Genomic DNA, 15,043 nt, shown 5'->3' with positions numbered 1-15,043 from the left:
GCAATGCTGTGCTTCTGTTGAAGCGCTAAAAACGTGAACAACTTCTTAGATTTTGCAGCGGTATGAAAAAATTACGCGTTGATACAGCTTTCTTAAATTGTAAGTGTCAATCCTAAATAGTTCTTACATTTCTAAGAGCTTTAGCCTGCTATGTTGCTTTTTTTGAAAGTTGAAATTTCGTGAAAAACGTTCCATCCATTTTCCTACCGGTTCCTTTGTTCTGTTACAATTTTCCAACCTTATTTCGGCTGTGTACTTGTTTTATTACACTAGTGAACTTCAGTGAGCGTAGTTTAATAGTAAGACTATTTTTTTCTGACCTATGTCGCAAATATTGGCGCCACTTTTGTTGGCGCTTTTACGGCTGTCTGATAGCATGCGCTTTGAAATTCGAATAGTAATACATTAACACAATTGGTGTATTTTTAATTCACCAAATGAACCGCAAAAAGCTATTTTTTTTCAAACAACAAAACTAGAATAAAAAGACGATTTTAGAAATTTTTTAACTCACTATATCTCGCAATTTTTAAAATGCGTAATTTATACACCATATATTTTTTTGCTTTCGACCTCATGACAGGCAACGTTAGTGCGGATGCCTTCGGTTTGTTATATTCCAAATTATTACCTGCAAAATTGTGTCTATTGTATTTGGTGCCATTTTTGCTGCATTGCATCGGCAATTTATATGCATATATAGTTGATTTTGTGATTAGTTATTGCTTATGGTTAAGCGTCCGTGGCCGAGAGGGCTGGGCGTGAAACTCTAAATCTCTAGGCGGCAGGTTCGAATCCGATACATAGCAAAGTTTTACTAATTCATGGCTTATTTCTATTTTATATAAAGAAAATTGTATGAAGCTGCTTTTTTGTCGTTTTCTCGCAAGTGTTTGCGAAGTACAGCTTTGCCTCTGTGTAGAAAAAATGCAATCATAAAAGATTCTCGAAAACCAAAGAAGCTCAACGTGATTTATTTTTCATCAAACTTAGAAAGTTGAAAATATTTTAAAAGTAAGTCAATCATGTTTTTCGGGTTCCTTGTGTTCATTAACACTTTATCAACTGATGTAGTTACTATATATTAATTACCTATAGGTTTTCTGGTCGGATCATTCTGTGCTTCTTGTACATCAATCGGCTATCCTTGTTTTTAGTCTGATTTTTTTTATTTTAAGCTCCTCTTCGTCAAAAATCAAAATTGAATGTAAAGGTCACGAAATACATGATTGACTTCTAGTTTCAAAAGTCTTTGAAATTTGAAAAATGAATTTTTTCCAGAAAAAAACAAAAACAAGTCAGTATTTTGTTAACTTTTTATGCGTTCATCAACATTTTTCCGACTGTCTGTTGGCTATGTTCTTGTTGGTTTGTTTCTAGAATGCACTCCGGCTGGCCCATGATGTGGTGCATGGAAAGATACAGGTAGAAGGAGTGAATAGGGAAGTCTATTCGAAGCCACTTTGGGACCTAGTGGACAAAATGCTCAACACTGTAAGTCATATAGTTCGAACTTGCATTCTACCTTTTCTGATTTCTACCCATTCTAACTGCTTCTATCCGTAATCAAGAGATATGCGACAAAATTCTCCACGGGCGGTAGCAAATACCAAATTGCAGGAAACTGCCACTTGTTGAGTTCAAAACTGCATTTATCTCTTACCATTTACTGTCTGCAGCGTAAAAAGCTATTATATCTGAATAGTCAATCAGTTCTAATTTACCATGAAGCCCAAAATTTTTAAGCCAACTCAGCACCCTGTTTTTGGAAGGATTTTTTAAAGCGACGTTGGTAGAAGACTGCAGATCCAACTTTTTGCGAGATGTTGTTTCATATGTCATTTTTGCCTTGTCTCAAATCATAGCTGCAATGAATATTCATTGTGATCATACAAATCTATGAAAATGAAGGTTTAAATGAAGATTTTTTGCTCTTGCTGTTAAGATTCAATGTGGCCTATGTTTTTTCAAGCGAGCTTGCCAGCGTAGTAGTGTTATATGGTCAGTTCGCTTTTTTCAAATATTTTAGTGCGAATCAACCAAAATAGCATATTTTAGAGGCAATATATATTGATTATACAGCATATGGTCTAGCTACATCTTCATTAAAAAGTTGGCAATTTGTTAAAAGTAATGAAATTAGTGAAAACTCTTATATAGATCTTGCTGATTTTTGTTTGTTTTTTTTTTCAGGAAAAGTCTTAAAATGCTGTATTAACTCCAGATACGCATTTATACAAATTGATGCATTTATGAATGCTTTTAGGTATGTATGCACTTTTTGAGTTCAATTGAATTTCATCTGCTGAAAGTGACGCAAATAGCACTCTCCAAATACGAACGTGAAAATGGCGAAAAAAAAACGTGAACGATTTCTAGTTTCGAAAGTGGAATTTGATTTTTAGATTTCCAGCGGATTAAAAACTTTACCTGTTGATCCAGTTTTCTCAATTTGGGTTGATATTATCAAAAAGTGCGAATCATAAATTGTTCTAGAAATTCAAAGAGCTTAAAGGGCATCTATTTTTTCCATTGAAGTTCGAAAGTTAAGTTTTTTTAACAAAGTCAGCGTTTTTTTTCCTGTATACTTGCGTTCATTACTCTTTTCCAAATTTCGATTGGCTATGTTCAATAGTCTCTTCTTCATGTTCGTAACTGAAGATGTTATTATGATTTCTGACTTATTGCTTTCGCAAAAATGACTCGTTATTCCACAGTTTTCACTACCTTGTGTAATGATTGTAGCGTTGAAGGCTATTAAATACTTATTTTAATTAAAAAATTGTCTTACTTTGTAGTTTTAATTTGATGTTTTAGGATCCCAATAAGAGGCCTTCAGCCGAGCAAGTTACAAATGATGTCACCTTCGAAAACAGCAAGAGGTAGTGATCATCTTAGGCTCGACAATTTAGTAAGACTCGATCATTTTTATAAGGCTTAGATAAGGCTGAAAATTTCTACCTTGGTGTTTCAATACGGGCTTACTTTTTTTCTAAGGCTGTGGCTCGAATCCACTAGGCAGCTAAATTTGTTTGTTTTAAATAAGATGCATTTAAAAGGCTCTTTTGGTGGCGTTTTTGGTATATTTTCACGCATAGACAAATTAGTAGCTTCTGTTGCTCCTTCATTGGTGGATAGTGTTAGTTTCTGTTTGGTGAAACATTTTTTGGAACTTTTTGTTTTTCTTGGAAATTACCCACCTAAATCTGAGGTTAGGGGATAAATTGAAAGAACTGGTTGCGGGAATCTTCCTTGTATACGCCGTATTTTTAAAAATCTGCAGCCTGAGGAAAAGGCCATTTTTTGGCATGTTGACCTTTTTTGTGAATCTCACTTCTTTTCGAAACTACCCTCCAAAACCAAATTGGGTTCGAATCTGACCAGGAACTGTTTTTTTTTTGTTTCAAACGGTAAAAGTTCCGGTTGAAAAAAATTTCGGCCTATAATTTGTCTGCTTATGTTTTGCCGGCTTAGTTGCCAGATCTAAGAATCATTTAATTTTTGGTGCAAAAAAAATTTACTGTAGTTGCTAAGTGTCTGAGCATTTTAAAAATTGGGCCGAATACTTTTTACATTGGTTGTAATTTTACCAAACCGAATAAGTCGAAATAAGAAGACAATAAACGAAATTTTAACAAATCGATTTGGTAAAATTACAACCAGTCTTCTTATTTCGACTTATTCGGTTTCGGCTTATTTTATGTCTACCTAGTGGCCCCCTTTTGCATCGTTTCGTGGCCGAGAAACGTTTTGTGTGCGTGTGTTTTTCAATTTACAGGTCGGAGATTCGATTCCGGCTCATTGCAATTGTTTTAATTTTCAATGCTGATTTTTTCCTTGTCTCACCTTGTTCTTTTTCTAGAGCTGATTTTTACCGTTTTCTTGCTTGTTTGCTTCGTGCAGCTTCGCCTATTGGTTTATTTGCTTCTCAGACGTTTTGCTACTGATGTCAATCCTTGAACAAGGTTTGATACAAGGTTCTGCCAAGAACGTCTTTGAATACACATGCAACGCATATTACTAGTCTTTTTTCTTCTCAAATATAAGCTTTTGTTGCTAAGTTAATGTAAAATTTTGCTTGTGTTATTTTTATCGAACAGTTTATTACTCGATAATAACCAATTTGTCGAGATACTAAATACTTGCTTCCTGGTTTAATGTCCGGTCTTGAGTAAAAACGTTATTATTTCTTGACGAAATGATGCCTGACAATTTATCGGCTTGTATTTTCCAGATAGTTTTTCTTTTTTGAAATAGACAATTAATAGAAAATTAATGAAATTATTTGAATGTTTAATACATACATCGTGGACGAACAATGAGCATTTCAAGGTTTATTGTGCATACATTGTTGACCAACAACTGCATTGGCAACTAACAATGGCAAGGAAAATTTATCTAAAAAATCGATAGCTGATCAAGTAATGATAGGGAGAAGATAGTTGAAAAATCTTTTTGAAACGTCCACATGATTGCTTGATCAACGATGTTGTAGATGAACTTTCTTTGTCATAGTTTTTACTTGCCCATGAAGTTGTTAGTCAACAATGTATGCACAATAAACCTTGAAATGCTCATTGTTCAGTCAATCTCCTGGTCATATTGTAATTAATTAGAAAACGCCTTTTAAGGCATTTAACGTCATACGTTTTTTCGTAGGATTTTAAATTCATAAAGTTCATGGCGTTTTTTCGCATGTCTAAAAGGTCAGAAGATGATAATTTCTCAATCGGACAAGCGGTCAAAAATATAACCATACGGTCCAGACTTTGAGCGCAAGAGATTTAATTAATCGAATGATGAAGAGTCGAATCTGATTTAGTTGCCGGAAATAATCATTTTCTGAGCCTTTTGATATACGAAAAATTAACACTATAAATCACTCAAGGTTTAAATAAGATCGCATTTTCTGGCAAAGCAGCGGTTTATCTTTGTTTCAGTCTTTACGTCTCCGTGATTGAGACAGTTAGAAGTCGATTACTGTCTTCTCTTCCATCCTCCCTGCAGTTTGGACCAGCTCCATTCTCTGGCTCTCCCTCTTCGTCCGCGTCGTGGTCTCAGCAGACCTCTCTCTCCTCTTTAGACTATCGCTCTCTTGACTTTCACTCATCCTCGTCTCTATCTTTTCACGGAAGTGGCGCTTCCTTTTCTTCCAACCCTACAATCGCCTCACAGGTAGAACTTGAATTTCCGCAAATTTTCATACCATCCCATTGAACAAATTATAAGTTCCCGCTTGATTCTGGAAATACGAACAATAGAATTTACTCTTTTACATCATTTGAAACCAGTAGTAAGAGATTATCAGGTCTTGCAAAGTGTGCGTTTTGTTTGTCCTTAAAATGAGCAATATTTTTTTTATAATCACAGCAATTATATCAAAACAAAAACAAGCAAAGACGCCTTCAAACATTGTAGTAAGAAAACGAGTTTAATTTTATATCTTATATATTAAATGAAAGTCGGAATGCGCTATGGACACAATGTTTAACTGCGCGCATTGTTTTAATTTGGTTTTGGAAATTTCTTTAGGCTCAACGTTTAAGATAAGTCCAAGAATTTTCTAGAGCTTTGAAACATTCTAAAGTCTGGTAAATTCTAGAATTTTTTCGGAAAAAGTCTTCAGACAAGATAAACTTGATTCAACTTCAAGGCTAGAAAGTATTTTTGTCCAAAATTTGGCGTTTAAAGATTCATTTTAGTGTCAAACGATTAAACTAAGGACAGCAACATCCATGCTTACAGAAATTAAGTTTTTGCAAACCAATTCGCGCAATGAAATAACTTGAAATATTTTAAAGTTTAATCTCTCGACAAGCTTGCAAACAAAGAATATTTTTTCGTGAAACGTTTCGGTCTATGATTAATTTGAAATGCTTCGAAGTTTCTTTGCTCAAAACGCTTGCATAGAAAAGGTTGATTTCTTGCGAACCAATTCGCTTTCTGCAATAACTTGAAATATTTCAACGTTTCATCGCTTGATTAGCTCGCTTGTCATTAACTTTTCGCAAACGAATTTGGTCTCTGAAATAAATTGAAATGTTTCAAAGTTTCATTGCTCTAAAAGATTACATAGAAAAATATGATCTTTTCGCAAACCCATTCGCTCTCTGAAAAACTTTGAAATAATTCAAAGTTTCATTGTTCAAGAAATTTGCGTAGAAAAACTTCGCCGTTTTTGCGAACTTACTCGCTCTACAAATCAGCAGTAAGGATTTCAAAGTTTGATCGCTTGAACTCATTGCAAACCGATTTGTTCTATGAAATAAATTGAAATAATTCAAAGTTTCATCAGCTTGCAAGGAAAGCTCTAAACTTTTTGCGAATAAACTCGCGTTCTGAAATAACTTGAAAAAATTACATGTTTGATCTCTTGAATAGCTTGCTGATGAAAAACTTTCACTTGTCTCGAATTGATTCGGTTTGTGAAATAACTTGAATTATTTCAAAGTTTGATCGCTCAAAAGCTTGCTTTGAAAAAACATGAATACTTCCGAAACCAATTCGATCGGTGAAATATGTTGAAATATTTTGAAGTTTCTTTTGACGAAATCGCTTCATGAATCAACTTGAAGTATTTCAAATTTTCATGACTTCAATAGCTTGCATAGAACAAATTTTCGCGCACTAGGCGGTTTTCTGTATTGGCTTGCGATATTTTAACTTTTCGTCGCTTGAATAGCTTGAAAGGAAAAGTTTAATTTTGTCGGGAACTGATTTGCTCTATGAAAATTCTTGCTTAGCAAAAACTAACTTATTGCGAAAAGATTCGATTTATAAACCATTTTGGGATAGCTCAACCTTTCATCGCTCGATTAGCTTGCAAAACAAAAGTAAGTTTTTTCAGAAACTGATTCGCTCTATCAATAATTTGAAATTTCTCAAATTTGTTTCGCTTGATTAGCTTGCAAGAAAAGTTTAAGTTTCCGCGAAACAATTCAATCTCTGAAAAGACTTGAAGTTTTTCAATGTTGCATCACTTGAATAGCTCACTTATGAAAAATGTCACTTTACGTTTTTCGAGAACCCATTTGTTCTCTGTAATAACTTGAAATATTTGAAAATTTCATTGCTCATTTTTTTTGCTTACTTATTTGTTCTGTTAATATTTACATATTTCATCGCTTGAATAGCTTGCTTATGAAAAAGTTTCACTTTTTGCTACTCGATTTCGTATGTGAAATATTTTGAAGTACGTCAAAATTTCCTCGCTCAAAAGCTTGTTTTGGAAAAAAATGAATATTTAGCGAACCGATTTGGTCTGTGAAATATGTTGGAATAATTCAAAATATCATCGCTCCAAAAGCTTGAGAATAGAAAAACCTAAACTTTTTGCAAACCATTTTGATTAATGAATCAACTTGAAATATTGTAAGTTTTCATCGCTTTGAAAATTTTAAATTTACCACGAACCCAATTCAGTCTATGAAATTACTTGAAACATTTTAAGGTATCATCGCTCCAGAAGCTTGAAAGGAAAAACTTTATCTTTTTGCGAGCCAATTCGCCGTATGAATCAATTTGAAGTATTTTAAAATTTCATCACTTGAATAGCTTGCATAAAGAAACAAATATTTTTGCGCTCTAGGCGGCTTTGTGCATTGGCTCGTCGCTTGAATAGCTTGCTAAGAAAAGTTTATTTCAACGTTCATTCCTCAAAAATCTTGCTAAGGAAAAACTAACTTGTCGCAAAACGATTCGATTTATGAAGCATCTTGAAATAACTCAACGTTTCATCGCTTGCTTAGCTTTAAAAAAGTAAAACTTTTGATGAAATAATTTCGTTGAATTGGTTTTCAAACAAAACTTTTAATTCCGCGAAACAATTCGGACTCAAAAAAAACTTCAGCTATTTCTCAAGAAACTAGCATAGACAAATTTTTGCGCATTTATTGGCTCTACAGATCAACAGTAAGTTTTTTAAAGTTGAGTGGATTGAACAGCTTACTGTTAAGCGAACCGGATCGTGGTCTGGAATCTTTCAAAATTTCGAGGCTGCATTGCTTCAATGACTTTCCCAGAACGTTTTTTTTATTGCGAATGGACTTAAGGTATGAAATAACATAAAGTTTTTCAAATTTTCATGGCTGGAATGGCTTTTTCAGGAAGAAATGTTTTGTGAATCGATTAAATGTATGAATTAACCTAAACATTTCAACATTTTTATCGTTTCAATGGCTTGCTTAAAAAACCTAAATTTTGCCAATCGATACACGGTAAGAAAAAATTCAAAAATTTCCAAAATTCTTTGTGAACTTTGGAAATTTTGAAGTTGCATTGCTTGAATGACTTGCTCAGAAAAATTAGTTTCTTGCTGATAAGTTCAGGGCACGAAATAACAAAAATTTTCGAAAACTCAGATTTTGCTAGCCCGTTTAGTGATTGAAGTAACCTAAAAAGTTTCATCGTTTGAATAGCCTGCTTAGAAAAACCTAAGTTTTGCCAATCGAAACGTGGCATGGGACAGTTTTTTTGAAACGATTTATTAATGGAGACGGGCTTGCTCAAAGTTTTTGAACCAGTTTTTCTCGCCCTTGGGAATGTTTTTAAATGTTGTTCGAATCAGGACTGAAATGGCTTTAATCTGATATATCACTCGATCCTTCCGATAATTGTTTATGCTAAGTGATTTTGTTTGGAAGTAACTTCGAATTACACTTTAGAATAACCCATAAAAAAGGAAGAATTTAGAGATCGCGCGTCTGCCAAAATAGGTTTTCAAGTTTATTATTGAACAAGATAGTAACCGAGGGATTTTTAAGAAACTTTTTCAACTGTTTTGCTCCTTATCATTGAGTTTTTGAATTATGTTTTTCAAAAAACCTTAATTGTGAGTTTTGTATTTAAATTTTTGTTTTCTTTGACTTCATTCATCCTTATCTGACACCTGGTTTTTCTGCTAAGAGTCTAATCAGCTTCTTTGGATGCATTTCTTCAATGGTCAGCAGTTACCGCTCACAGCGTATTCTGTACACACTGTCAAATTCTCTTAGATTCAATCAGACTCTCCATGGATGGTTTTTATATTTCTTCTACTACTACTAATGTAATTTTTGTCCGGCTTACGGTTGTGGCGGGTTTAGACATTCGGAAACTGCGTAATCAATGGTATATCTGGTTAGCTTCACAAATTCCAGGATTTAGATGAGAGCCTCTTTAATAGCATTCAAGCTATTTCATAAAGATAATACGTTTTTCCATGCCGTTCGATCAAGACAATCTTTGGGTTTATAGCTAAGTATTCAGGTTCCGTTTCAAACAATCGATCCAACGTTTTTGAGATCTTCCTGCTGGTCATCTCCCGGGACTGAAACACGGTCTGTTCATTTTAGTGCATGGTAATTTTGTCTTCGCGAAAATGGGAAGACCTACTTGGTGTCTTCAATCATAGTTTTGCCGGTAATGCTGTTGATAATTGCTTCATATTCAAGTACAGGCCTAGCATAGATTTTTCAGAAATCGAAAGCTCTTTAATTTTTTTGTTTTAATCTTAATGTATCCAGAATGGCAGCGCTTTTGCCAGTTTTGTTTTCAACTTGTTGAACATGCTTTTTAATTTTCAAATGGCAAGCGATAGTTAGTTTATTCACGATTAAGTGTACACTGAAAACTACAGTAACTCTAAAATGGAATTTGCTGTCTTATTTTTTAAAAAGTTTTAGCTCAAACTTGAGCCGCCCTTTCAGCACTGTTTCCTAATATAATCTTTTCATCGGCGAACAAATTAATTGTTAACTGTGAGTATACAACTCGATCACAAGTATCGTTTATGTAAATGAGCAAAAACTTGGAGCCGAGGACAGAGTGTTGTGACTGTCCAGTTGATATTGTATTCATATTTGATTGCTTCTCGTAAAAACAAAACAGTTTGCTGTCTTTCTCTTATATTTAGACGATTGGAAAACATTTTGCTAGGAGCTGTTTTTGTGTAATTGTGCCAGATGCTTTCAGTAGGTCAATGACAAAACCCTATGTCTGTTTGTTTTTAAAATTTCATTTATCCTAATTGCTTTTTTTAAATCCTAAAGACTATAGGCTGAGCATTTGCGCGACCAAAAACACTTGTTCTTTTACAGAAAAACAAATAGCTGTTTCTGATTTAATTTTTTATTAACCTTTCCTGAAAACCGGCAAAAATGATTCGTGACAGCAGTTGGAGCCATCAGAATTTGACCATTTGCGGACATTTTTGACAAATTTTTACTGGATTAACATACCTTGACGTTTTTCTTATCAACCCTACAAGTGTATGTTCTTGAGTGATCATTTTTCAGCACTTTTGTTAGACATGTTTATTTTGATGTTTTCTGTAAGTTCGTCATCTTTAATCATTTTCAATTGTTCGGATTGTTTTATTTTAAATTTTTTGCTGATTATCCTGGTTTATCTTCCATTTACCATTTCATTTTTTGTCCTCACAGTATGGATTAACCTTTTCTATTGCCTCGTAAATCAATTTTTTCAAATGTTCCAATTTTCTTCAATCGTCTGTAATTCCTGTGGTAGCCCTATTTAACAGTTCAATTTTCTTGCCCTTTTGATTTTAAACTTCGCAGTTTTTGTAACCTTCTGTAACTGTTTTTGATTTGTCAGTTTTTCACCTCACTTTCAAAACGCACTGCCATTGCTTGCTGATCACGGATTTCAGATCTGTAACTTGATGCTAATACCTAATAAGTTGTTAAAACTCAGTCAACGGATCTAGCTAAATTTTTTGGCATCAGTATTTATGAGTTGTCTGATATACATACATCAAACCAAACTGTTTGGTATCTGAATATGCTCTTTCATCACTTTTGGGCCGTCACATCCGCCTATTTGTCCATGTACACAACAGAACTGCACCCCACTTGTTGGCGTTCGTTGACACTCGTTAGCGGCTAGTTCCAAATTTTTTTGCCAAAAAATATCATCATCGGAAAAGTCAAAATTTTGATTTTGACCGTTTTTTTTTCGAACAACTTTTGTTCTTTTCCAGAACAAAAATAACTCTTTCTGATTGAATTTTTCAAACATTTGCTGAAAACCGGCAAAAACGACTCGGGACAGCAGTTGGAGCCATTAGAAATTCAGAAATTGACCATTTTCGGACCTTTTTGAAAAAACTTTACAGGGAGAACGTTTGTTGACGTTTTCCTTATCAACCCTACAATTGTATGCTCCTGAGTGATTTTTTTTCGTCAAGAGCACTTTTGTTAGACTTGTTTTAAAGTGTTTTCTGTAAGATCGCCATCTTTTTTTCCTTTTTATTTGTTCGGATCGTTTTTTTTATAAATTTTTGATTATTATCCTGATTTATCCTCCATTTACAAATCTCTTTTAAGTTTCTTTATCCTCACTGTATTGATTAAACTTTTCTATAACCTCGTTAATCTATTTTTTCAAAAGTTTCAATGTTTCTTCAGTTGTCTGTAATTTCTGTGGTAGCCCTATAAGCAGTTCAATTTTATTGCCCTTTTGATCTAAAATTTTGCATTTTTTTAACCTTCTGTGTCTGTTTTTGATTTGTCAGTTTTTTGACCTCATTTTCAAAACGCACTGTTATTGCTTGCTGATCACGGATTTCAGATCTGCAACTTTAGGCTAATATATGTTAAATTGCTTAGAATAAGTCAAAGCATCCAGCTATAATTTTTGGTATCCGTTTTTTTGTATTCTCTGAGATACATCAAACCTAACTGTTTGGTATCTTAATAAGCTCCTTCATCACTTTTGGGTCGTGTCATCCGCTTATTTGTCCATATACACAACAGAACTGCACCCCACTTGTTGGCTTCCATTGACACTCATAATTTTGGGAATTTCCGCTGCATTAGCGGCTAGGATGCATTTTTTTAGACGAAAAGAATGACCCCGGAAAATTTTTTGACCGTTTTTTTGAAAATTTTTGACTTCTCGAAAAGTACTCTCGCAGAACTGAGATTTTAGGTTCATTGGAGAGAATTTGTTTTAAGAAGCTCCCCTGCATTAGCGACTAAGCCCAAATGTTTTTACTAAAAATTTATCATCCCGGAAAAGTCAAATCTTTGGTTTTTGACCGTCTTTTTTTCAAACTTTTTGACTTCTCTCAAAAATAGCCTCACAAATCTGAAATTTTGAATTCAATAGAAGAAACGAGAAGCTCCCCTGCTTTAGCGGCTCAACTCTTTGAAATACCCCTAGTCTTTACTGCCTTTCTAGTCTTCCGAAGTGTTCTGCTGGGGAGGGGGCAAGCTCATGCCTGCGAAGATCGAGCATTTTTCGGCGCCCGCCGGCAGAGGTGGAGGGGGAAGTTTAGGACGACATCAAATGGGTCAGAGTACAGCTATTGGAGTGGCCGTGGGATCCAATGTGATGGCTGCCATTTCACTGGAGAGGGAACTCTACACTTGGACCGTGAGTTCAGTTCAGGTACTCGCGAGATATGAGTACTAGAACATAGTTCTCTTAGTTTCTTGTGCGATTTTTGTAGCGATCAACAGCGGCAGCCATTTACAAGTATATAAACATACATATAGGCTGGGATGGTAGTAGTCAAAATTATATTGAAGTTATAATCAACAATTCAATTATTTGAATTAAACACGACTAAAACACAACTATTGCGCTTTTTGAAGTAATCTATATCTATCTATCTATCTATCTATCTATCTATCTATCTATCTATCTATCTATCTATCTATCTATCTATCTATCTATCTATCTATCTATCTTTCTATCTATCTATCTATCTATCTATATATATATATCTATCTATCTATCTATCTATATATATATATCTATCTATACTATATTTAAATGCTAGTGACAGCTATCTCCCATGTTTAAGCATAATACTTTTTTAAGCATAATACTTTTGCATGTTTAACGAAAGAAATTTTTCATGTTTAAGCTATATAATATATTGCAATGCTTCAGAAAATTTTTCAATTAGTTTTCCGCAAGGTCATTAATTTTTTAGTAATTTTTCTCGAGGCCAAATTAAGTTTGTCTGTCTGTATACCTGCTTTTCTAAATAATTTGATTATGTCTGTCTACCCGTCTCCTAATTTTTTTAAACTTTCAATGCAGTTCAAAATAGTACTAATGTCAAACGGTTGTCTCCAATATTTCGTTATTTATCTTTATCTGGAATTTTTTTCGATCCTTTTTTCGATTTTTTTTCTATCTTTTTTAGCCTTCTTTTTTGATCTTTTTTTCTTTTTTTAAATCTTTTCAATCTTTTTTTTCGTTCTTTCTGTTTTTTCTATCTTTTTTTTCTATCCGTCTTTTTCTATCTTTCTTTCTTTTTGTTCTATTTTTTTCTCTATCTGTTTTTTTCGATCCTTCTTCAATCCTCCAATATAATTTTTTATACCACGTTTTTATATCTTTTTTATCACTTTTTATACCACTTTTTATATGCCTTTTTTATATCACTTTTTTCGATCCGTCTTTTTCAATCTTTCTATCTTTTTTTCTATTTTTTTTTCTTTTAATTTTTTTTCTATCTGTTTTTCGATCCTTCTTTTTCGATCTTTTTTTCTATCTTTCTTTTTCAATCCTTTTTCGATCTTTTTTTTCTATCTTTCTTTTTCGATCCTTTTTTGATATTTTTTCTATCTTTTTTCTCTATCATTTCTATGTATTGCAATTGAGTTAGGACCGAAGTGTATAACTCATAGAGTAATTTCGGATAAGGTACACCGTCTGCTCGTCACGCTATCTTATTTTCGGCCGGATAGATTCGTGCAACTTCTTAGTCTAATACCGATCCTAATCTTACTCTTATACTATCTAGTCTCAGGTTGTTTAACTAGTCTCTGCTAGGCTCAATAGATCTAGGGTATACTGGTTTATTGCGGCTGCTGAAGTCTTCTTGGAGAGTCAACTAATTTCTAAGTTAAATTCAAATCTCTCTGGTGCTGAAATTACAAGTAATTTCAGCACTAACAAATAAGTGGGTTGTTAGTTAGATGGATCATGATTGGTTAATATTAAATACTTTACAGTGGTAAAATATCTAATTTATCCAATCATAAAATGTAGTTTAGATCAGGTTCCACCCATCCGGGTTTTACAGAGTTTTTTAGAATAGTCTTTCTGCAATTCAAAGGATGGATGATGGACGTTGGTATTTGGCGAACATCTTATTTCTTCTGGGTTTTCTTATTAGAGAAGTCCCAGATTCAATCGTTGTGTCTTCTCAAGACAACGACTGGGTTTTCGCAACAAACTCAAATCTGATTTCAGAATGGTTGGCTATGACAGGTTTTTCCGTTTCATGTAGAGAACTTCTTTTGTGTTTGACCTTGTCTGGGAATGGCGTGGAGATTGTGTGTGGAGGGGATGCCTGGTTACTCGGATCTGTACGTATACTTGAACATCGAGGTGGTCATTGTTCTAGTTCAATGAAGTCCTTTTCTGCGAAGTCAAGTCGTACTCTAAATCCTTTGAGTTGTGATTGTGGGCGGCATATTGATTGTGGTTGGCCATTCTTTTTCGAGTGTAGTGGGGTCAATTTGTCTTTGGATGTTCGTCTTTGGTGTTGTATGCTGATCTATATACTGCAAGATATAATTTACATTTTATAAAATTTTTATTAGTTTAATGTTTTAGTTATGATTTTGGTTAGTTGTTTTCACAAAAGCTTTTTGTTTTAGTTCAGTTATTTTGAAGAGTTACTCACCCTTGAGTAGCTCTTATTAAAAGTAGGAGTGTGGTCACAAAGCGTGGATGTAGCACGGTGGGTTAGGCCGCCTATAGAGCATGCTCAGGACGTCCTCTTCTGGTGGGTTAGGCCAGGAGTGGGAGTATGATTGCATGCGGTTTTTGTGAGAGGTCCTGTTATGTGACAACGTTTTGTGTTGGGTTTGTTGTGGTTTTTCTTATGTTTTGTTGGTTGTGTCCTTTTTTCAAAAATCAAATTGTTTTTGGTATGGGTTTGTCTTTCGACTTTTTTGTGTTTTATTATTTCTTTCTTAGACTTTATAATAGTCTTCAAAAGAATAAATTATCCAGTTTTAAACTGGGTTAATCCGGTTTGGGTACCGTTGGTTTCCTTTTCTTAGTCATGCTGTTATTC

General features: G+C 34.0%; 1 protein-coding gene across 1 annotated transcript in view; it reads left to right on the top strand.

Moving 5' to 3' along the window:
• The window catches only part of LOC134845700 (serine/threonine-protein kinase Nek9-like), a 113,575-nt gene that overhangs the window by 11,430 nt on the left and 87,102 nt on the right, over positions 1 to 15,043 (top strand). The window contains exons 7-10 of the mRNA XM_063862749.1: positions 1,381 to 1,494; positions 2,818 to 2,882; positions 4,941 to 5,175; positions 12,181 to 12,375. Of these exons, the coding sequence (XP_063718819.1) occupies positions 1,381 to 1,494; positions 2,818 to 2,882; positions 4,941 to 5,175; positions 12,181 to 12,375 (609 nt within the window). The remainder of the gene's footprint in view (positions 1 to 1,380; positions 1,495 to 2,817; positions 2,883 to 4,940; positions 5,176 to 12,180; positions 12,376 to 15,043) is intronic.

The sequence above is a fragment of the Symsagittifera roscoffensis genome, chromosome 5, assembly GCF_963678635.1.
Source record: "Symsagittifera roscoffensis chromosome 5, txSymRosc1.1, whole genome shotgun sequence".
Taxonomy (NCBI): Eukaryota; Metazoa; Xenacoelomorpha; order Acoela; family Convolutidae; genus Symsagittifera; species Symsagittifera roscoffensis.
The sequence above is the reverse complement of the archived record's forward strand: the minus strand, read 5'-3'. Positions and strand labels throughout refer to the sequence as shown.